This window comes from Choloepus didactylus, chromosome 22, assembly GCF_015220235.1.
Source record: "Choloepus didactylus isolate mChoDid1 chromosome 22, mChoDid1.pri, whole genome shotgun sequence".
In the NCBI taxonomy this organism is placed as follows: Eukaryota; Metazoa; Chordata; class Mammalia; order Pilosa; family Megalonychidae; genus Choloepus; species Choloepus didactylus.
The window spans coordinates 2,250,933-2,273,923 of record NC_051328.1 but is presented as its reverse complement, the minus strand read 5'-3'; the positions used below and the strand labels follow the sequence as shown (position 1 = coordinate 2,273,923).

The 22,991-nt window shown below is 37.4% G+C and overlaps 1 protein-coding gene across 2 annotated transcripts in view; it reads left to right on the top strand.

Annotated features, from left to right (window-relative positions):
- Window positions 1-22,344, top strand: part of NETO2 (neuropilin and tolloid like 2) — an 88,260-nt gene extending 65,916 nt beyond the window's left edge. For both annotated transcript variants that reach the window (XM_037816283.1, XM_037816282.1), the window contains exons 8-9: window positions 20,157-20,270; window positions 21,404-22,344. In XM_037816283.1, the coding sequence (XP_037672211.1) occupies window positions 20,157-20,270; window positions 21,404-21,984 (695 nt within the window). In that variant the 3' untranslated portion in view covers window positions 21,985-22,344. The remainder of the gene's footprint in view (window positions 1-20,156; window positions 20,271-21,403) is intronic.
- The last annotated feature ends 647 nt before the right edge of the window (window positions 22,345-22,991 follow it).

Genomic DNA, 22,991 nt, shown 5'->3' with positions numbered 1-22,991 from the left:
ATTGGTGATGTTGTCTGACTCTTTATTATACTTTGATTAAAGCTTTCCTTTTGCTGCTTCCTAGCTGTCATTTTTTTTCTTCCTCTTTCTTTTTTCTTTTTCTTTTGCCTCTCTACCTTCTTTGACTCTCCTTCCTGCCTTGTGGAAGAAATGTAGATGCCCTTATATAGATAGTGGTGAAGGTGGTGAACACATAAATGTATGACCATGCAGAGAACCATCAAATGTATGACCATGCAGAGAACCATCAATTGTTTAGTTAGACTGGAATGTATGGCATGTGAACAAAACCATCTTAAAAAAAAATGGGTTGATGATGAAAACTTGAGGGCAGAGTGAAATAAGCCAGACACATAAGGACAAATATTGCAGGGTCTCATTGATAGGAATTAATTATAATATGTAAACTCATAGACATGAAATATAAGGTACCAAGATATAGAACGAGGGTAAAGAATGGGGAGTGGTTGCTTAGTATGAGCAGAATGTTCAACTAGGATGAACTTAAATGTTTGGAAATGAACAGAGGTGTCGGTAGCAAGATGTGAGAATAACTAACAGTGCTGAAAGGTGTGTGAAGGTGGTGGAAAGGGTAAGCTCAGAATCACATATGTAACCAGACAGAAAGTTGGAGGTCAAAAGACAGGAATGTATAAAACTGAATCCTGTGGTGGGCAGTGTCCATGATTAACTGTACAAATATTAGAAATTTCTTTCATGAACCAGAACACATGTGTGACACTATAACTAGAAGTTAATAATAGAGGGGCATATAGGGAAAAAATATATACCTATTGCAAACTATATACTACAGTTAGTCATATTTCAACGTTCATTCATTAACAGTAACATGTACTATACCAATACTGTGAGTCAACAATGGAGGGGGGTTGGTTAGGGATATGGAAGGATTCAAGTTTCCTTTTCTTTTTTTTTCTCCTTTCGCTCTATTTCTTGTCTGGAGTAATGAAAAGTTTCTAAAAATTGAGCAAAAATTAAGTGTGGTGATGGATGCACAGCTGTATGGGGGTGCTGGGGGCAATTGATTGTCCACTTTGGATCTTTGGATAATTGTATGGTATGTGAACAATCTCAATCAAAATTAAAAACTAAAAACAAAACAAAAAAAAAGATCATATCATCTGCAAATAATGACAGTTTTATTCTTCCTTTTAGCACAATGTTGAATAATAGTGGTGACAGCGGGCATCCTTGTCTTACACCTGATCTTAGAGTGAAGGCTTTAATTCTCTCACCATTGAGTACTATGCTGATGTGGGTTTTTCATATAGGCCCTTTATCATATTGAGGAAGTTTCCTTCAATTCCTACTGTTTGAAGTGTTTTTATCACAAAAGGATGCTGAATTTTGTTGAATGTTTTTTTCAGGATCTATTGAGATGATCATTTTATTTTTCCCTTTTGATTTGTTAATGTGTTTTACTACTGTAATGGATTTTCTTATATTGAACCACCCTTACATGCCTGGGATGAACCCCACTTGGTCATGGTGTATGATTTTTTTTTAATGCGTCTTTGGATTTGATTTGCAAGAATTTTGTTGAGGATTTTTGCATCTATTTTCACTAGGGAGATTGGCCTGTAGTTTTCCTTTCTTGTAGTATCTTTATCTGGTTTTGGTATTAGGGTGATGTTGACTTCATAAAATGAGTTAGATAATGTTCCATTTTCTTCAGTTTTTTGAAAGTTTAAGTAGAAATGGTAGCAGTGCTTTTTAGAAACTTTGGTTGGGGAGCCATCTGGCCCTTGGCTTTTATATGTAGGAAGCTTTTAGATGACTGATTGAATCTCTTTGCTTGTGATTGGTTGGTTGAGGTCTTCTATTTCTCCTCTGGTCAGTCTAGGTTGTTCACCCCATTTCCTCCAAATTCTCTAGTTTGTTGGCATACAATTGTTCATAGTATCGTCTTAGGATTTTTTAAATTTCTTCTGGATCTGCATAATGTCCCCCCTCTCATTTATGATTTTGTTTATTTGGGTCTTCTTTGTTTTTAACTTTGTCTAGCTAAGGGTTTGTCAATCTTGTTGATCTTCTCAAAGAACCAACTTTTTATTTTATGTATTCTCTCTTTTGTTTTTTTGTTCTCCATATCATTTATTTCTGCTTTAATCCTTATTATTTCTTTTCTTCTACTTGTTTTATGATTAGTTTGCTGATCATTTTCTAGCTTCTTCAGTTGTCCCATTAGTTCTCTGATTTTAGCTCTTTCTTCCTTTTTAATGTATGCATTTAGAACTATAAATGTCCCCCTCAGTACTGCCTTCATTGCATCTCATAAGTTTTGATATGTTGTGTTCTCATCTTCATTCGTCTTGAGATATTTAGCAATGTCTTGCAATTTCTTCTTTGTCCCACTGATTGTTTAGGAGTGTATTGTTCCATCTCCAGATATTTGTGACTGTTCTAGATCTTCAATGGCTGTTGACTTCTAGTTGCATTCCATTGTGGTCAGAGAATGTGCTGTGAATAATTTTAATCCTTTCAAATTTATTGAGGCTTATTTTATGCCACATATATGATCCATCCTGGAGAAAGTTCCATGAGCACTAGAGAAGAGTGTATATCCTGGTAATTTGGGATGTAATGCTCTATATATGTCTGTTAAGTCAAATTGTTTATCACATTGTTTAGGGTCTCAGTTTCCTTATCTATCCTCTGTCTGGTTGATCTGTCTATAGAAGAGAGTGGTGTATTGAAGTATCCCACAGTTACTGTGGGAACATCTGTTGCTTCCTTCAGTTTTGCCAATGTTTGTGTCATGTACTTTGGAGCACCTTGATTGGGTGCGTACACTTTTAAGATTGTTATTCCTTGGTGAATTGTCCCTTTTATTAGTATATAGTGTCATTTTTTTTTATCACTTATGACATGCTTGCATTTAAAGTCTATTATATCTGAAATTAGTATTGCTACCCCTGCTTGCTTTTGGCTGTAGCTTGCGTGGAATATGTTTTTCTATCCTTTCACTTCCAATTTCTTTGTGTCACTGGGTCTAAGATGAATCTCTTATAAACAGCATATTGATTTTTCATATTTTTAAATCCATTCTGCCTATCTATATCTTTTAATTGGGGAGTTTAATCCATTCACATTCAATGTTATTGCTGTGGAGGCAGTTCTTAAATCAGCTATCTTATCCTTTGGTTTTTGTTTGTCAGATATATTTTCCCCGTCTCTGTTTTTATTTCCTTTATGGTACCTGTACTGGTTTGAATACATTATGTCCCACAAAACACCATTATCTTTGATGTAATCTTGTGTGGGCAGATGTATCAGTGTTGATTAGATTGTAATTCTTTGAGTGTTTCTGTGAGATGCTCCCCACCGAACTGTGGATGATGGCTCTGATTGGATAATTTCCATGGAGGTGTTACCCCACACATTCAGGGTGGATCTAAATTAAATCATTGGCAATATATAAATGAGCTGACAAACAGAAGGAACTCAGTGCAGCTGAGAGTGACATTTTGAAGAGGAGCTAGAGCCAAGAGGGACACTTTGAAGAACGCACTAAAACTGAGAGGGGAGTTTCAGCTTACAGAGACATTTTGGAGATGGCCTTTGAAAGGAGACTTTTGCTCTGGAGAAGCTAAGAGAGGACAAACACCCCAAGAGCAACTAAGAGTGACATTTTTGAGGACCTGAAGCCTAGAGAGGAACATCCTGGGAGAAAGCCATTTGAAAGCAGAACTTGGAGCAGATGCCAGTCACGTGCCTTCCCAGCTAACAGAGGTTTTCCGGATGCCATTGGCCATCCTCCAGTGAAGGTACCCGATTGTTGATGCGTTACATTGGACATTTTATGGGCTTAAGACTGTAACTGCATAACCAAATAAATCCCCTTTATAAAAGTCAGTCCATTTCTGGTGTTTTGCATTCTGGCAGCATTAGCAAACTAGAACAGTGCCCTTACTAAAACTCTTCAGTTCTGTGCCCTTTTCCAGATCTCTCTCTCATTTCTTTTTTTCTCAAGACAGTAGAGCTTCCTTTAGTATTTCTCTTAGGACAGGTCTCCTGTTAACAAATTATCTCAGCACGTGTTTGTGAAAATTTTAAGCTCTGCCTCAATTTTGAAGGAGATCCTTGCTGGATAAAGTATCCTTGGCTGGTAAGTTTTCTCTTTCAGAATTTTAAATATGTCCTACCACTGCCTTCTTGTCACATTGGTGCCTGCTGAGTCGTCAGTAGTTAGTCTTATGTTGTTTCCCTTGTATGTGGTGAATCGCTTCTCTCTTGCTGCTTTCAGAACTTTCTCCTCTTCAGCATTTGACAGTCAATCAGATTATGTTTCAGAGTGTGTTTGTTTGGATTTATTCTGTTTGGATTTCATTGGGCATCTTTGATTTGCCTATTTATGTCATTTAGAAGGGTTGGAAAGTTTTCCCCAACAAAGTCTTTGAATATCCTTCCTATCCGTTTACTGTTCTCTTCCCCTTCTGGAACACCAGTGATTTTTATGTTTGTGTGTTTCATGTGGTCCATCATTTCACTAAGATCCATTTCAAATATTTCAGTTTTTTTCACCGTTGGTTCTTTTGTTCTTTCACTTTCCATGACTCTGTCTTCGCATTCACTAATTTGTTCCTCTGCCTCTTCAAATCTGGTATTATGTGTCTCAAGAATATTTTTAATTTGATCAACAGTATCTTTTGTTTCCACAAAATCTTCTGTTTTTTATTTACTCTTGCAAAGTCTACTTTATGCTCTTCTAGGGTCTTCGTGTCCTTTATAGCCTGAGCCATGATATTGATGTTTGTGAGTACTTTCTTTGATTAATTGCTCTAAGTTCTGTGTGTCTTCTAGCTTTTCAATTCAGACATTTGGGTTATCGATATCTTCTGGTTGCTTCATTTGCTTTATAATTTTCTGTTTTGTTTGTTTGTTTGTTTGTTTGCCTCTTGGCATTTCCTTATCTTGATATGGCTGTTTTAGGATATGCAGGATTATTTGAACATATATCTATAATTTGGCAGAGTTACAGCTTGGGTGTAGTACACTTTCCCTGCAGCAGATGATGCTTCTAAGCTACCTTTTATACTCAAGCCAGTGCACCAATTTGCCATGTGCACTGGGGATTGCCAGCCCTTTGGTTGGGTCGTGCCCTGTGTGGTTTGGCAGGGAGTCCGCACCAGGACACAGTGATCCCGCCCATTCCCAGGGCTGCAGGTGGAGTTTTCTGGGGCTGCAGAGCTATGCTTCTCACCTTTCAGCTCAAATGCCACCAGTCCCTCTCTGCCCGTCGGCCCAGGAGTGTCTGGAATTTGGGGAAGGCTCCTGGCATTTCTGTGAGGCACCCCTCTAGGCTGTGCATACTATGGGCCACTGCAGAGGAAAGGTAGATGCCATCAGAAGCCTGCCAAATCCCATATTCCCTCCAGGAAGCTCTTGGCGGCAGGCTGTGTAGGGTTTTCTCCCAGTAAGATGCAAAGATGGCTGCACGGGGCATGGAATGCTGCCCTTTCTGCATTTGTCTGCCTGCTCCAATCTCTAGTCCCTAGCATGGGGGCTCTTAGCCGTGGGTCTGTGAATGTTTATCACCCACACCAAGTAGTGGGTTCCCAGGGAGTGGAAAGCTACTCCCCATCGTGCCGTCCTCTGGCTTCAGCCCTGTTCCCCTGTGGCGTTCTGGGCTGAACACTTACCCGTCTTGAACGTGGTCTTTCAGTTTCTCCAAGTACACACTCAATATGGGTGTAGAAGTCCCTGCCCAGCCTTTTCTAGATAAAAAATTCTTGGCTGGCAATTTTGCTCTTTCAGAGTTTTAAATATGTCATATCATTGCCTTCTTGCCTCCATGGTGCCCACTGAGTAGTCAGGACTTAGTCTTATGTTGTTTGTTTCACCTTGTATGTGGTGAATCGCTTCTCTCTTGCTGCTTTCAGAACTTTCTCCTACAGCATTTGACAATCTAATCAGAATATGTCTCGGGGTGCTTTTTGTCCTGTGTCTAATGCTTTTAATGGAGAAGAGTTTTGCTCTGTCTCTCCCAGTCTGCCATCTTGGATCTCCTCAGCAATGGATTCTTAAACTTGACACCAAATGCATGAACAACAGAAGAAAAAAAAATAGTTAAATTGGACTTCATCAAAATGAAAATATTTTGTACTCAAAGGACATTATTAAGAAAATGAAAAGACAGTTGACAAAATGGGCAGAAATATTTGGAAACCATGTATCTGATATGGAATTAATATCCAGATTATACAAAAAACTCCCACAGTTCAACAACAAGCAACAAATAACCCAATTTAAAAATGGGCAAAGTACTTAAATAGACGTTTCTCCAAAAACAATTTGCAAATGGCCAGTGAAAAGATGGAAAGATTCTCAACATCATTATCCATTAGGGAAACACAAATCAAAACCACAGTGAGATATCACGTCAGACTCGAATGGTTATTGTTAAGAAAACAGAAACTAAGTTCTGGAAGAATGCAGAGAAGTAAAAAGCTTAGTATGTTATTAATGGGAATGTAAACGAGTGCAGACAGTGTGGAAAATGATTTGGCAGCTACTCAAGAAATTAAACATAGAATTATCAGATGACCCAGCAGTCCCACTCCTGGGTATATACCCCTAAAGAATTGGAAACAGGGATTCAGCACATATTTGTATTATTCACAAATAACCAAAAGACGGAAGCAACCCAAGTGGCCATTAACAGATGGTGCATAAGCACAATATGGTAAATACATGCAATGTAATATGCAGCTATAAAAATGAAGTAAGTTTCGATGTATGCTACAGCATGGATGACACCTTGAAATGTTGAGTGAAATAAGTCAGACAAGTAGGACAGATATTATATGATTTCACTTATATTAGATAGAATATGCAAATATAGAAGCAGAAAGTAGGGTACGTTATCGGGATGGGAGGGAAAGAGTATGGGTGTTAATTCATAGTGGGCACAGTTTTGGGGGCGATGGAAAAGTTCTGGTAATGGATGGTGGTCAAGGTAGTACAAGCTTGTAAATCCCACTGGATTTTATGATAGGGAGTATTTTAAATGGGAAATTTTATGTTGTATGTATTTTTCGTAAGTTTTTTTAAAAGAGAGAGTCTGAAGAGACAATGACAATTAAATACCAGTGCAAGACCCTGGACTGGATCTATTGATGGAGGAGAAAAGGCCCAAAAGGACATTACTGGGACTTACGAAAATTTTGGCATATAGACCCTAAACTGTATATCTGTGTGCCAGTTTGTATATATTATGTCCCCCAGAAAAAGCCATATTCTTTAATGCAGTCTTGTGGGGGCAGCTTGATAAATCTTTTTGAATAGTGTGTGACCTCTTGATTGAATGTTCTCATGGAGATTTGACCCTGCCCATTCAGCGTAGGTCTTGATTAGTTTGCTGGAGTCCTTTAAAGGAAGTTTTCATGAAGAACAAAGGGAGGAAAATGCCCTGGGATACTCATAAGCCAGGATACACAGACATTAGAAGCTTGGAAGCTGACAGAGTTGCTTGCTGACACTTAGAAACGCTTGGAGATGCAGACAAAAGGATGTTTGGAGATGCTGAACTAAGAAATGAAGCCCAGAGACATTTTGGAGAAAGCCATTTTGAAACGCAACCCAAGAACAAAGGAACAGAGGTATCAGCCATGTGCCTTCCCAGCTGACAGAGGGTTCCAGATGCCATCAGCCATCCTTCAGTTAAGGTATCATCGTGTACATGCCTTAGTTTAGACAGTTTTATGGACTTAGGGTTGTAAATTTGTAACCAAATAAACCCCCTTTATAAAAGCCAGTCCATTTCTGATATCCTGTGTAATGGCAGTGTTAGCAAACTAGAACACAATGTTAAACTTGTTGAACCTGAAAACTGTTCTTGAGGTGGTTAGCTGGTGAATATCCTTGTTCTTAGGAAATATGCATGGAAGTATTAAGCGTCCAAGGAGCATAGTATATCAGACGTACTCTCAAATGTTTAGAAAATGGTTGGATGGATGAATGGAATGGTAAAATGATATGGCAAATGTGGCAAAATGGTAATATTAGTGCATCTGGTTGGGGATTATGTTGGAGTTCTCTGTATGGTTGTTTTGTTTGTTTGTTTGTTTGTTTCAGCTGTCCTGTAAGGTTGAAATTATTTCAAAATAAAAAGTTTAAAAACAAAAATGTATGGAGATAGAAACAACCAGATTTGGTGACTTATCAAGAATAAAGGTAAGAGAGAATGAGTCAAAGATACCTACAATTTTGAGTCGGACTACCTTTGAAAACTAAAATTCAAAAGATTTGAAGGGCAAAGTATTTAGGTGTTTTGGATGGTAATGAATTGCTCAGGCATTTGGAAAATTGAAGAGCTCAGCAGTAGTATTTGCCTTGAGTGAACTGTGCTGCTGCTCCTTGTTATTCTGTGGATGTAACCTGAGATTGTTTCTAATTTGAGATGTTTTCAAAATTGAAAAATAAAACTACACAATAAGAGGATACCATGAACAACTAACTGTATGCCAGTACATTAGGTAACAAATGATATGGACAAATTCCCAGAAACACACAGACTACCTACACTGACTCAAGAAGAAATTGAAAATCTCAGCAAATCAGCAACTGCTAAAAAGATTAAATCAGTAATCAAAAACCTCCCAACAAAGAAAAGCCCAGGACCAGAGGCCTTCACTGGTGAATTTACCAAACATCCCAAGAAGAATTAACACCAGTCCTGCTCAGACCCTTCTGAAATATTGAAGAGGGGGGAAACATTCCCTAATTCATTCATGAGGCCAACATTAACCTCATACCAAAGCCACTTAAAGACACCACAAGAATAGAAAAGAAGACCAATATCTCTTATGAATAAAGATGGAAAAATCCTTAACAAAATACTAGCAAACTGAATCCAACAGCACGTTAAAAGAATTTTACACCATGATCAAATGGGATTTATCCCAGTTATGCAAGGTGATTCAACATAAGAAAATCAATTACATAATACACCATATTAATAAAATGAAGGGAGAAAAAACACCTGATCATCTCAGTTGAATGCAGAAAAGGCATTTGATAAAATCCAGCATCGCTTCTTGATAAAAACTCTTAGAAAACTAGGAATAGAAGGAAACTTCTTCAACATGATAAAGTGCATATATGAAAAACCCACAGCTAACATCCTACTTAATGGTGAAAGTCTCCTTATCAGGAACAAGATAAGGATACCCACTCTCACCATGTTATTCAGCATAGTACTGGCAGTTCTGGCCAGAGTAGTTAAGCAAGGAAGAGAAATAAAAGGCATCCAGATTGCAAAGGAAGAAGTAAAACTTTCCCTATTTGCAGACAACATGATCCTATTATACAGAAAATCCTGAAAAAATCCACAACAAATCTCCTACAGCTAATAAATGAAATCTTTAAAGTGGCAGAGTACAAGCTCAACACCCAAAAATCATTACTCATACACTAGTAATATGAGGAAGAAATCAAGAAAAAAAATCCTATTTATAATAGCAACTAGAAGAATCAAATGTCTAGGAATAAATCTCAAAAAGGATGTAAAGGACTTGTACACAAAAAGCTACAAAACATTGTCAAAAGAAATCAAAGAACTATGTAAATGGAAGGATGTTTCACATTCATGGATTTGAAGACTGAATATTATTAAGATGTCACTTCTACCCAAAGCAGTTTATAGATTCAATCAAAATTCCAGCAACTGTCTTTGTGGAAATGAAAAAAGCAATCATCAAATTCATACGGAAGGGTAATGGAACCTGAATTGCCAAATCCATCTTAGAAAAAGCAACAAAGGTGGAGGACTCACACTTCCCAATCTTAAAACTTATTATAGTGCCGCAATAATCCAAATGGCATGGTACTGACAAGGGCAGACATATAGGCCAATGGAGAGTTCAGAAATCAACCCTACATTTATAGCCAGCTTATTTTTGACAAGGGGGCAAAGAGCACTCAATTGGGAAAGCATAGTCTCTTCAACAAACGGGGTGGGGAAACTGGATCTCTGTATGCAAAGGAATAAAGGTGAATCCATACCTCACAACATATAAAAAAAATCAACTCAAAATGGATCAAAGACCTAAATATAAGAGCCACAACTATAAAACTCCTAGAGGAAAACATAGGAAAGCATCTTTGGGACATTGTGTTAGGCAATGGGTTCGTAGACTTTACACCCAAAGCACAAGCAACAAAAGAAAGAATAGATAAATGGGTCCTCAACAGAATTTAAAACTTTTGTGTATCAAAGGACTTTATCATGAAAAAAAAAACAACCTATACAGTGGGAGAAATGCCAGTCAAAACAACAGTGAAATAACAGTTCACACCTACTAGCATGGCTGCTATTTTTTTTTAAATGTGAAATTACAAGTATTGGAGAGGATGTGGTGAAATAGGAACACTTTTTGCTAGTGGGAATATAAAATCGTGGAAGACATTGTGGCTTTTCCTCAGAAAGTTAAGTATAGAATTACTGTATGACCGAACAATCCCACTTATTGGTATATACCCCAAAGAACAGAAAGCAGGGCCTTGAACACATATTTGCACACTGTTGTTCACAGCGGCATTATTCACGATTGCCAAGAGATGGAAGAACCCAGGTGTACATCAGCCAGTGAGTGGATAAACAAAATACGTCCTTTACACACAATGAAACATTATTCAGCTGTAAAAGGAATGAAGTTCTGATACATATGCAACAACGTTTGGATGAACCTTGAAGACATCAGGTTGAGAAAAATAAGCCAGACACAATAGGGCAGATATTGTATGATCTCACTGATAAGAAATAATTGGCATACACAAACTCATAGAGTCAGAATCTAATACAGGTTACCAGGGGATGGGTCAGGGGTAAGGAAACAAGGAATTAAGGCTTAAAATCTACAGAGTTTCTGTTTTGGCCAATGAAAAGTTTTGGTAATGGATGATGGTGATGGCAGCACAACGTTTTAAACATAATAGCATTGAATTGTATATTTGAATGTGGTTTAACGGGAAAATTTTACCTTGTATATATGTTACTAGAATAAAATTTTTTTTGAAAAATCCATGAACTGCCCAACACTAACAGTGAACCCCAGGTTAAACCATTTACTATAGTTGGTAGCACAGTTCTAAAAATATGCTTTCATCAGTTGTAAAAATGCACCACCCCAATTCCAGGTATTAATAATAGGGTGGTATATTGGAACCCTGTATTTTATGCATGATTTTTCTGTAAACCCACAACTTTGCTAATTAAAAAAATAACTACACAAAGGCTGTTTCATATTCCAAGTAATTCCAAATCACTGCTTTATACAAAGACATAGCAAGAAAGCTATTTTAGTCTTTGTACTTTTTTCATTAATTTATTATTCCTGACATCCATACCTGCCCTGTCCAGTACAGTGTCCACTAGCCATGGTGGCTTTTGAGCACTTGAAATGTGGCCAGTCCATATTGAAAACTGCTTAAATTATATAAATACACCCCAGATTTCAAGTGAAGAATGTAAAATAACTCCTTAATAATGTTTTCTATTGATTACATGTTTAAAGAAGAAGATTTTTTATACTGTTCCAGGGATCCCCAAGTCCACCCACATGTTAGATCATTTGCTAGAAGGATTCATGGGACTCAGCATGTATTTGTACTCACAGCTAAGATTTATTACAGCAACGGCATATACGATATGATCAGCAAGGGAAAAAGACACAGGTATAGTCTGGAGAAATCCTTGCCCAAGCTTCCTTATGCTTTCTGCCTCCCAAGACAAGCACACTGAATATGCTCATTTCTCCTGCAACACATAATGCAGTTACATGTGTGCAATGTTTCTGCCCAGGGAAGCCCATTAGAGACTCAGCACCCAGTGTTTTTACTGGAAGCTGGGCATGTATCAACCTCTGCCAAGCACACCAAAATTCCAGACTGCCAGAATGAAAGCAGGTGTTCAGCATAAATAACATTGCTTGCACAAACTGCTTAGGTTCATTGAACCACCCTTACCAGTTAGAGTGGAGGAAAGCCAAGTTCCCAGATGCCAGCCAAGGGCCAACCTTGCAAGCAGGCCCTTTTAAAGATAGCCTTACGCCTGGTTTAACTCTTTTCTGCACATATATTGGGTTAAGTAAAATATAGTAGTAAACTTAATTTCACTTGTTTCTTTTTATCTTTTAATATGGCTACTAGCTCATGTTTTTGGCTCATACTGATTTTGGAGAGTGCTGGTCTATATCTTTTTTTTTTTCCTTGAACGTACACTATAATTCATGTATACACTTCCCATGAACAAGAACATTCTTTTATGCAATCCCATTAAGCGCAGCTAAGAAGTACAAGAGATTCAACAATGATACAAAGCTTACGTTCTGTATTTCTTTTACCTTATGTCTCAACTGTGTCCCTTTGAGCCACCTGTCCTCTATCCTCCAATCCCATCCAAGTTCATCCTTGGCATTCAGTCGTCATCTATTTAGACTGTCTTTTTTTTTTTTTTTTCCAGTTGTGGAAACATATATACAGCCTAAATCTTCCCATTCCACCCCCTCCCTAGCCTTCCATTAGTGGGATTAATCACATTTAGAATGTTGTAATGCTCTTTCCCACCATCCATTACTAGAAATTTCCCTTCACCTCAGACAGCAGCTCTACACTCATTTCTTAACTCCCCATTGCCCCTTCCCCCATTTCTCTTAACCCAAACTCTACATTTCATCTCTATGGTTATATTCTCTGATAATTTCTTTGTGTTTGCTGTGGGGCTTAAAATTAACCTCTTAAATCCATATCAATCTTGTTTTTCTTTGATACCACCTTCACTTCAATAGGACACATAAACTATGTTCCTATACTCCTCCATTCCCCCACCTTTATATAGTTGTCTAAAATTACATATTTTGCATTGAGTTCAAAGCCACTGATTTGTCATTAGAGTTTGTGTAATTTATATCATGTAGGAAGTAAATAGTGGAGTTACTGTTCCAAAATTATTGACTTCTATTTGTATTCCATTGTGATTGGAGAATGTGCTTTGAGTATATTCAATTTTTTTTTTTTTTTAATTTCTTGAGGCTTGTTTTATGTCCCAGCTTATGGTCCCTTCTGGAGAAAGATCTGTGATCACTAGAGAAAAATGAGTGTCCTGGTGCTTTGGGATGTAAAGTACTATATGTGTCTGTTAAAATTCTCTATGTCTCTTTCTCCTTTCTTTGTTTCTCTGTTGGTAGGTCTCCCTTTAGAATCTGAAGTAGGGCAGGTCTTTTATTGGCAAACGCTCTCAGCATTTGTTTGTCTGTGAAAAATTGAAGCTCTCCCTCAAATTTGAAGGAGAGTTTTGCTGGATAAAGTATTCTTGGTTGGAAATTTTTTTCTCTCAGAATTTTAAATATGTCATGCCACTGCCTTCTCGCCTCTGTGGTGGCCGCTGAGTAGTCACAACTTAGTCTTATGTTGTTTCCTTTGTATGTGGTGAATTGCTTTTCTCTTGCTGCTTTGAGAACTTGCTCCTTCTCTTCAGTATTTGAGAGTCTGATCAGAATATGTCTTGGAGTGGGTTTATTTGGATTTATTCTATTTGGAGTTCGCTGGGCATTTATGCTTTGTGTATTTATATTGTGTAGAAGGTTGGGGAAGTTTTCCCCAACAATTTCTTTGAGTACTGTTTTTAGACCTTTACCCTTCTCTTCCCCTTCTGGGACACCAATGAGTCTTAATTTGGACGTTTTATTTTATCTATCATTTCCCTGAGATCCGTTTCGATTTTTTCTCCATTCTTTCTTTTGTTCTTTCATTTTCTGTTCTGTGGACTTCTAGGACACTGAGATGTTGTTCAGCTTCCTCTAGTCTTGTATTGTGAATATCCAGAGTCTTTTTAATTTGGCCAACAGTTTCTTGTATTTCCAGAAGATCTTCTATTTTTTTATTTACTGTTGCAATGTCTTCTTTATGCTCTTCTAGGGTCTTCTTTATGTCACTTATATCCTGGGCCATGGTCTTCTTGATGTCCTTTAAATCCTTTGCCATGTTTTCATTCCTCGATTGTAGTTCTTTGATTAATTGTGCGAGGTACTGTGTCTCTTCTGATAACTTGATTTGTGTGTTTGGAGTTGGATTCTCCATATCATCTGGTTTTATCATATGCATTGAGATTTTCTGTTGTTTTTGGGATCTTGGCATTTGCTCTGCTTGATAGGGTTCTTTCAAGTTGTAAAAAAAATACTGATCTAATTTTTCAGAAACACAGTTTGGTGGCGTACACTTTCTCTAAGTACCCAGCAGATGGCATCTGTGAGTCACCTATACCCCTCAAGTCAGTTCTCCACCTTGTCCCCGGGGTGTGTGGGGAAATGATTCTTGTGGGGTCCAGCCAGAGAACTGAGCCTGGGTGTGTTGCTGGAGCTGTCTGCCCAGAATGCGGGGTGCATGTACGGGTGGCCAGGGAGGAAGGACAGCCTCAATATTCAAATCCCCCAGGTTCCCAGAGATTCAAGGCTGCCACAAGAGTCCAAGCCTTCATTTCATTTCAACCCCAGACCCTTTCTCTCGCTGTCCCACAAACCACCGGACTTGGCATCACGTCCCTGGGTTCTCCGAGCGGGTCCCCCCGCCCAGCCGCGATCCTCCAGGACCTCTGCCGAGGGAATGCTGTGCTATGTCACCAGTGCACTCCGTCCCTCAAGGGAAGCCCTGGGCCACCGGGCCGTGCCGGGGCGCTTTCAGCCTGATGCAAAAATGGCCGAACGGGGCGTCTCAACCCCCCCTCCTCACACAGTTCCTCCTTCCCAGCTCCGGGACAACTGGTGGGGCTCTGGGCTGTGGGCACGGCCCCAGGCAGGAGTTTATCCAGCCCTCCCGGGAGCCAGCTGTGAGCCACGGGGTTTCTTTCTGCTTCCAGCTCTCCCCTCTATTCACCTGGCCCCCAGGGTATCTGCAGCGGGCTATCTTCCAGGCCAGACACCGAGAGGCTGGCCCAGCCCCCTCTTGCTGTGTTTTACTGCATGGTTCCCACTATCGTAGCTGCAGCCACTCCTGGGTTTTTCCCTTTCTCCAAACGGCACACTCTGGCTTCCCCAGATCACCGCGCGGCTGCGGGACTTCCAGCCAGCTTACTCACTCGTTTCAGAATGCAGACTCTGAGTTTCACCAAGTATACAGCCCCTGGGATCTAGCAGACCTCGTCCAGCTGGTGCATCGCTGTAACCGGTATTCTCAGTCACTCTCTGGTCCTTATCTAGTGTTTTTCACAGAGGTGTTCCTTTGCCCTGTCTCACCTAGCCGCCATCTTAGTTTCTCCCTGGTCTAAATCTTAAATGGAAATTATCCTTGATGTGTTTTAGTTAAGGTATTTTCTCTGTATATACTAATGATTTCATTGTTAGTACAATTCTGATTATTGAACAGGTGAAAAGTGTCCCTAAAGTTGTATCTTTATGCTAATCAGTATATGTAAGACTGAATTGTAAGGCTGCAGTAGACTTAGCTCCATATCCCAAATTTGACTTTATTACCCAAGAACAAGAAGGAATCGCCTCCTCCAAAAAATTTGTGGGTGCATGATAAATTAAGGGATTTCATGGATTTTTCCAAAATAAGATTCCCAGCTTTAAAATCTTCCTTTGATAAACACATCTCAAAGATGAAAACAGTAAATTTTTACATTCTTATCATTAATTCAAATTGTTGAACCATTTATTTTGTTCTTCTCTAAGCTGTTAATGATTTGTAATTGTTATGAATCCATCCATGAAAACAATCAATATTTCAAATAAAGGCTTATATAAATGGGTTAATTCTGCATGAGAGGTTCGCTTCATGCCTACCCATTGTACATTGCAGATGTGACTAAAATAGTATTACTTAGCTAAATGGGACAATGTAGAATAGTAATCAGGATGTGTTTCACTTCTGTCCAGGCACTGAATTATAATACATACATGACTTTTTAAGAATATGTCTTTATAAGAAAATAATTTCTAGGACTAGAACTGTGAAGAGTAGATTCTTTTGTTAGAATGAATACATAATGTGATTTTCCGTGACATATTGCCTAAGGGTTGCCTGCAGGCTTAGTTGAAGGACTGAACCATCTTTCAGCATCGTTGCCACATCTCATCACAAGTAGAGGGGAGCTGAAGTCCAAACATTCCTCTTCTTTCCCATTGCCATAACCCAGTGATGAGTAAAGGGGGTGGAGAGTCCTCAGGCTATAAGTAGAGAGTGGTTCATAACTGACACTATTTTTGCTGTTATCTTTGTGCCTTATTTATAGAAACTCATTATTCAGCTATTTTATTATAGTTTTGAATTAAAGCTTGTCTAGCAGCCCCATGAAATTTCATAGGAGCAGCCAAGTTTGTCCAACGAAAAGCCATAAAGCTTAAGATATTTGTAATTATAAATGTAACTCAAATTTCTATAAAACAAACTCTGACCATATCAGTGCTATTTTCTAATTACTTTAAATAATTTGGAGAACAATTATAAAGAACTCTATAATAAAAACTAAGGATATTTTCCTCTTAACCATATATAATCATTGAGAAACATGGGGCAAAAAACCTGTTTTACACCACCTTTGATACCATAAAGAGCCAATAAATTGCAGTCACATAATACTCTATGGATAAACTTAAAAGCTAATGATAGTTTGGCTCAGAAAATCAGAACACCAAAAAGCCACCATAATGTTTATAACCTCATTCAAAATGTCTTAAAAATAGCTTCTTTTCCCTGCTCCCCCATTTGTTAAATAGATAAAATAGATACCAGAATTAGAATATACTATATAATACTGTGTACCATGTAATAGAATAATGATGTGATATATAAATAAAAATAGAAAACAACAGTTTTTAGAAATGAGGAATTTTTTTTAAATGCTAGATGTTTCTCTAGACCATTTGTTATATTTAAAGTGTACCCATTTATGTAATTGTGGTACACTAGCTAGTTTCTTTAATTAAATAAAATACTACCACACATCTTCATTGATTCTCCTTTCCCAATCTCGTGGCTTATCTATGTAACTAATATGTATTGTCACTATAGCTTTGAAACCATCAAGCATTTTTCAAGGATCATGAAATATTTATAATTCTCACAGGTTAAATGATGCCATTTTGACAGGATAACAGTCTCTGAGTAATTTAGTCATTAGTTATGTACATTTTTTTGCACTTAGATTAAGAACAGATGTACCAACTTGATTGAGACCAATAATTTCATAGTCTCATTGAATTTTCAAACCAGAATGTGAGATACCCTTGTAGTCCATCTTGTGTGTGAAGGAGAAAGCTGAGACTCAGGATGTTAGATGTCTGTAAGTATACAGGTGAACTGGTAGCAGGAACAATTTCTGTTGATTACTTGTCCACTGTTTTTTCCACTTTGTGCTGCACAGCACTTCCCCCAATTATCTGTGGATCTTAGCTGTTTCAGACTCTTCAGTCACAAGGCCACTTGAACTGTAAGTGCTCAGTGAATAAGCAAGCTTAAAAGTTTATTCTGGAGACTATTTAATTGTATGTAGGTAAAGAAGTCAATGCCTAAACTCAGGTTGTTTAACAGTGGGGGAAAGGGATAAACAAACCCTGGTTCACAATGATTAACCCATAGATTATTAATCTGCTGCATTGCGACTTGGATAAATAATGCCTTACCAGGATTCTTCCTTAAAGAAAAGTTATGTTTGTACTCTAATACCAAAGCAATTTGGGATGAAGAATAGAAATTTTGGAATATAGAATATTGACCTATGTTAATCAGATTATGTTTTGGGGTTTTCTGGGGACCCAATATAATGCCTGTTTTTCCAGCCCATGTTCAAAGCCAATTGAGATAGGTAAAGGAGGACAGACAAGTAGCTATCAATAGATCAGTTTTATTATTGATAATGCAATTTGAGAATACGATTAGGTATTCCTAAGCTTCCTAAGACTACACCCTAGAATTGCAAGCTTGCCCACTCAGTCACCAGCAGACAGCTAGACAGTCAGGTGGGGGTCAGACCCTTTAAAGTAACGGTATAGAGGTTCTGAGCTGTGAATCCCCAATTCCTGCTCCCAGATTTATTGATAAAATAATTCACTCTTCTTCCCTTGGGGAGGAAATAAGTAAGCAAACAAAGGCCTGGAGTGGCAAGCTGAACAGATAACCTCCTCTTTAGGGGAAAGAAATATTAACCTCATGCCTATTATTTTAATGATATTCATTGTATATTTATTAAAAGAAAGATAATATTTATCAGGGAAAACCCCTTGTAAGCCCATCTTGGGTGGGAAGAAGATATTTATCAGTCCATTAAAATTTTAGACCTTTATTTCATCTTGAAATCTTGAAAAGAAACTTTAAAAAGAAAATGCAAAAAATGTTTTAGGTTCTGTCAGTCTGATATAAAGTGATATCCAATTTTTCTTGCTTGGTAAAACATGTATTTTCTGAAAAATCAAAAATTTCATTGATTGTATATTTTGGATGGATTGTATGGTGTGTGAATATATCTCAATAATTTGCATTAAAAAAGAAAATAAAACCTGGGTTTTTTTTTTAAAGTAGAATTTTTTAGGCAGAAAGAAAACATTTTGTCAGATTATAATTTTACAAGTCAAAATAGTTAGTTTACTTTTAGGATTGTCTGCCATAATGTTTTTCCAGTCTTTAAGCTGAAACTTTCAAGTTACACTGCTTTGTATTTCGTCTCCGATCTAGAACTTTATTTCCTAGCAGAAGTACACACATTGAATCATAATCCAGTGTAACAAATATTCAGAAGTACATTGAGAAGTGTGCATACAGGAGTATACAGAGTATGACAGGAACAAACAGGCATGACTGCCTACCTAGGACCACTGAGAAGTCTTCACAGAGAGGGCAACATTTGAGATGATTTTGAAAGTGATCACTAAGAAGGAAAGGAGGAGACATTCTAGGCTGAGAGTCACTTATACAAAATAAGACATTACTCCATATACCATTATTGTACTTTGAAATGTACATATATACAACATAGAATTTCAAATGTACAGTTCAGTAGTATGAATTACATTCATAATGTTATGCTACCATCACCACCATCCATTATCAAAACTTTTCCTTCACTCCAAATAGAAACTCTGCATCCATTATGCGTTGACTCCCCATACCTCTCCCTGCCCCTGGTAGCATGTAATCTACTTAATTTCTCTATTAATTTGCCTATCTAGATATTTCATAAAGTGACATCACAATATCTGCCTTTTGTGTTTGGCTTATTTCACTCAACATGATGTCTGCAAGGTTTGTCCATGTTCCTGCATGTATCAGAACTTCATTACTTTTCACAGGTGAATAACTTCCACTGTATGGATATACCTCATGTTTATCCATTCATCTGTTTTTGGACACTTGGGTTCCTTCTACCTTTCTGCAATTGTGAATAATGCTCCTATGAATATTGGTATACAGATGTCCTTTAAATTTTTGAAAACAAATTTCCCAGGTATATTAGTCTGGGTTCTCCAGAGAAACAGAACCAGCAGGATGTGTGTGTGTGTGTGTGTGTGTGTGTGTGTGTGTGTGTGTATTTATTTATGTAATATGTAGAGATTTATTTTAAGAAATTGGCTCATGTAATTGTGAGGGCTGGCAGTGAATTCTGAAGGGCTGAAATTCAGAGAGAAATAGAGGGTTGTAGTCTTGAGGAAGGATTTCTTACGGAAACCACAATTTTTGCTCTTAAGACCTTCAATAGATTGGGTGAGGTCTACCCACATTATCAAGGATAATCACTTTTATATAAAGTCAACTGTTTATAGCTGCTAATCATATCTACAAAATACCTACACAGCAACAGCTAGGCCAGTTTTTACCAAACAAGTGAACATCTTAACTTAGCCAAGTTGGCACATAAAATTAACAATCACACTGGGGTATATACTAGTTCTATAAGAACTATGGGAAATATATTCACATTGTCATTACATAAAAATGGCCTTGTAGTGTCTACCATGAGAAAAACATTAGATGAACCAGAGCCAGAGAGTATTGGCCTTTGTCTTATTGTTTGTGGAGTACAGTGTTTTTGTAGAAAGGCCTTTGGAGTAAGAAATTAACTTTATAAAAGTATAAAATAAATTGAGATGGGTTCATAATGTGTATACTCTCTTTTCTTAGCAATACTGTTTTCTTTTTTCCTACAGCTCCCTGCACAGGTAGCACTTTCTTTTGCCATAGCAACATGTGCATCAATAATTCTTTAGTCTGTAATGGTGTTCAAAACTGTGCATACCCTTGGGATGAAAATCATTGTAAAGGTGAGTCTGGTACAAAGGCCAACATTATTGAGATAAAAGTGGCTGTAGCCTCAAGACCTAAAAGATCTTTTTCTACAACTGTGTTTAGCATGGTTGTTTAGGCAGAAAACATTTAAAAGAATGTTTATATGGATCACAGAGCTTCCCTGGGATGTCATAGAAACAAAGAAAAAATATTGTAAACAAAAGTATTTTGGGTTTATAAATTACGTTGTTTTTTCTATCTTAGTTGTTAAGAAGTGCGTCATGATATTTCCTGTCCTTATTTTATTTTTCTATTTATGCTGTAAAGATACCTTATTTCTCAAAATAATTTTTAAGTAGCCTAAGTATTATTCTTTTTAAAATTATATGGAAATATTATTTTACATATTTAATAAAAATCAACTGATGGAGTCAGCATTACAAGGTAAAAGTAGACCCAGTCTAAAAAATGCTTTTTTTCTTTTCATAAAATTTCCTATGCTCTATTTTCTGTATATACCATGTGAAAAATAAACATGGCTTGTGGTAATAATTGAATGTCTTTAAGCTGGTTGTCAAATCATTCTCAAAACTAAAGATTATCTACCTTTTTTCTTCCAGGATTTCATTAAATGTCTATAAAATAAATCACTATGAAAAAGTGATGTAATCTGATCTGGCTATCTTAAGTACTTGCCATGAAATATTTTCAGAACCAGTAGATCATGAATGATGTATGTGACTGATTTAGTCTTTTTATTGTAGTTCTCTGTTGCTGATGTCCATCAATAGAAATACTGAGTATGTACTCATAGGGGCTGTTGGCCAAACATTTCATAGAGCAGAAAGTTATACTTGACAGAAAACAAGAATCTATTTTGGCATTTTCTATATTCATTTGATTATATGTGTTCACGTACTTTTGAGTAAAGGAACCAAGTCCTTTATCTTTTTTCTACTCTATCTAGCTGTATCATTATTGGTTATTTATAACCAGGTATCTCAGTAATAGAATTGCATTATTTGTTTAAAAAACTAATTTTAAATTGCATCATCTGCAGTGTATTTGACCCAAGTACTTTACCTAAAAATACCTCCTTCCCAGTTTGTGAGAGGGCTCCTACTGATGAATTTTGAGAACCTCAATTTTTCTGTTTCTCTTCCTACAGAGAAGAAAAAAGCAGGACTATTTGAACAAATCACTAAAACTCATGGAACAATTATTGGCATTACATCAGGGATTGTCTTAGTCCTTCTCATTATTTCTATTTTAGTACAAGTGAAACAGCCTCGAAAAAAGGTCATGGCTTGCAAAACTGCTTTTAATAAAACTGGGTTCCAAGAAGTGTTTGATCCTCCTCATTATGAACTGTTTTCGCTGAGGGACAAAGAGATTTCTGCAGACCTGGCTGACTTGTCAGAAGAACTGGACAACTACCAGAAAATGCGACGCTCCTCCACTGCCTCCCGGTGCATTCATGACCATCACTGTGGGTCGCAAGCATCCAGCGTCAAACAAAGCAGGACCAACCTCAGCTCCATGGAACTTCCTTTCCGAAATGATTTTGCACAACCACAGCCAATGAAAACATTTAATAGCACCTTCAAAAAAAGTAGCTACACTTTCAAACAGGCACATGAGTGCCCTGAACAGGCTCTAGAAGACAGAGTAATGGAGGAGATTCCCTGTGAAATTTATGTCAGGGGGCGAGAAGATTCTGCACAAACGTCCATATCCATTGATTTTTAATCTTCTAAAGTTGATGCTAATTATTAAGTATGTATGTGTATATGCAGCCTACAGAGCACCCATACTGTTTTCAGCAACCCACCCCTCTCCCCTATCAAAAGTAGGAAGATCTTCATTAACCATTAACCTATTGTAATGGTGAAATTTTGTCTCAGGCAGTCTGTAAAACTCACCAAGGAACTTACTCCATTCAGTGAAGAAGAAAAAAGATCGTCTGTTACTTGGTTCATGTAAACAAAGCACCAGTTAAACACCACTTGTAAGGAATGGGTTGTGTTGCGCCACGCTCAGGCTGCCAGTTAGTTTTAGAAGACTGCTTTTGATCAACATAGCTCTGTCAATGTTTTTTTTTTTTTTTTTTTTTTTAAATCTTCATTTTATTGAGATATATTCACATACCACGCAGTCATACAAAACAAATCGTACTTCCGATTGTTTACAGTACCATTACATACTGGTACATTCATCACCCAAATCAATCCCTGACACCTTCATTAGCACACACACAAAAATAACAAGAATAATAATTAGAGTGAAAAAGAGCAATTGAAGTAAAAAAGAACACAGGGTACCTTTGTCTGTTTGTTTCCTTCCCCTATTTTTCTACTCATCCATCCATAAACTAGACAAAGTGGAGTGTGGTCCTTATGGCTTTCCCAATCCCATTGTCACCCCTCATAAGCTACATTTTTATACAACTGTCTTCGAGATTCATGGGTTCTGGGTTGTAGTTTGATAGTTTCAGGTATCCACCACCAGCTACCCCAATTCTTTAGAACCTAAAAAGGGGCTCTGTCAATGTTTTGATCCCACATGTTTTGATCGCACAACAAGCTTAAAAATAAGATTTTTTCATTACATCTTAGATTCCTTTTACTTTCCCTTTCTCCAAATTTAATTAGTTTTATAAGCCAGTAATTTCACAATTTCAATTTCTTAAAAAATACAAGTGGTTAATGTTCTTCACGTATTTCAATAGACATTTGTTCTCAAATTTGTCACATTAT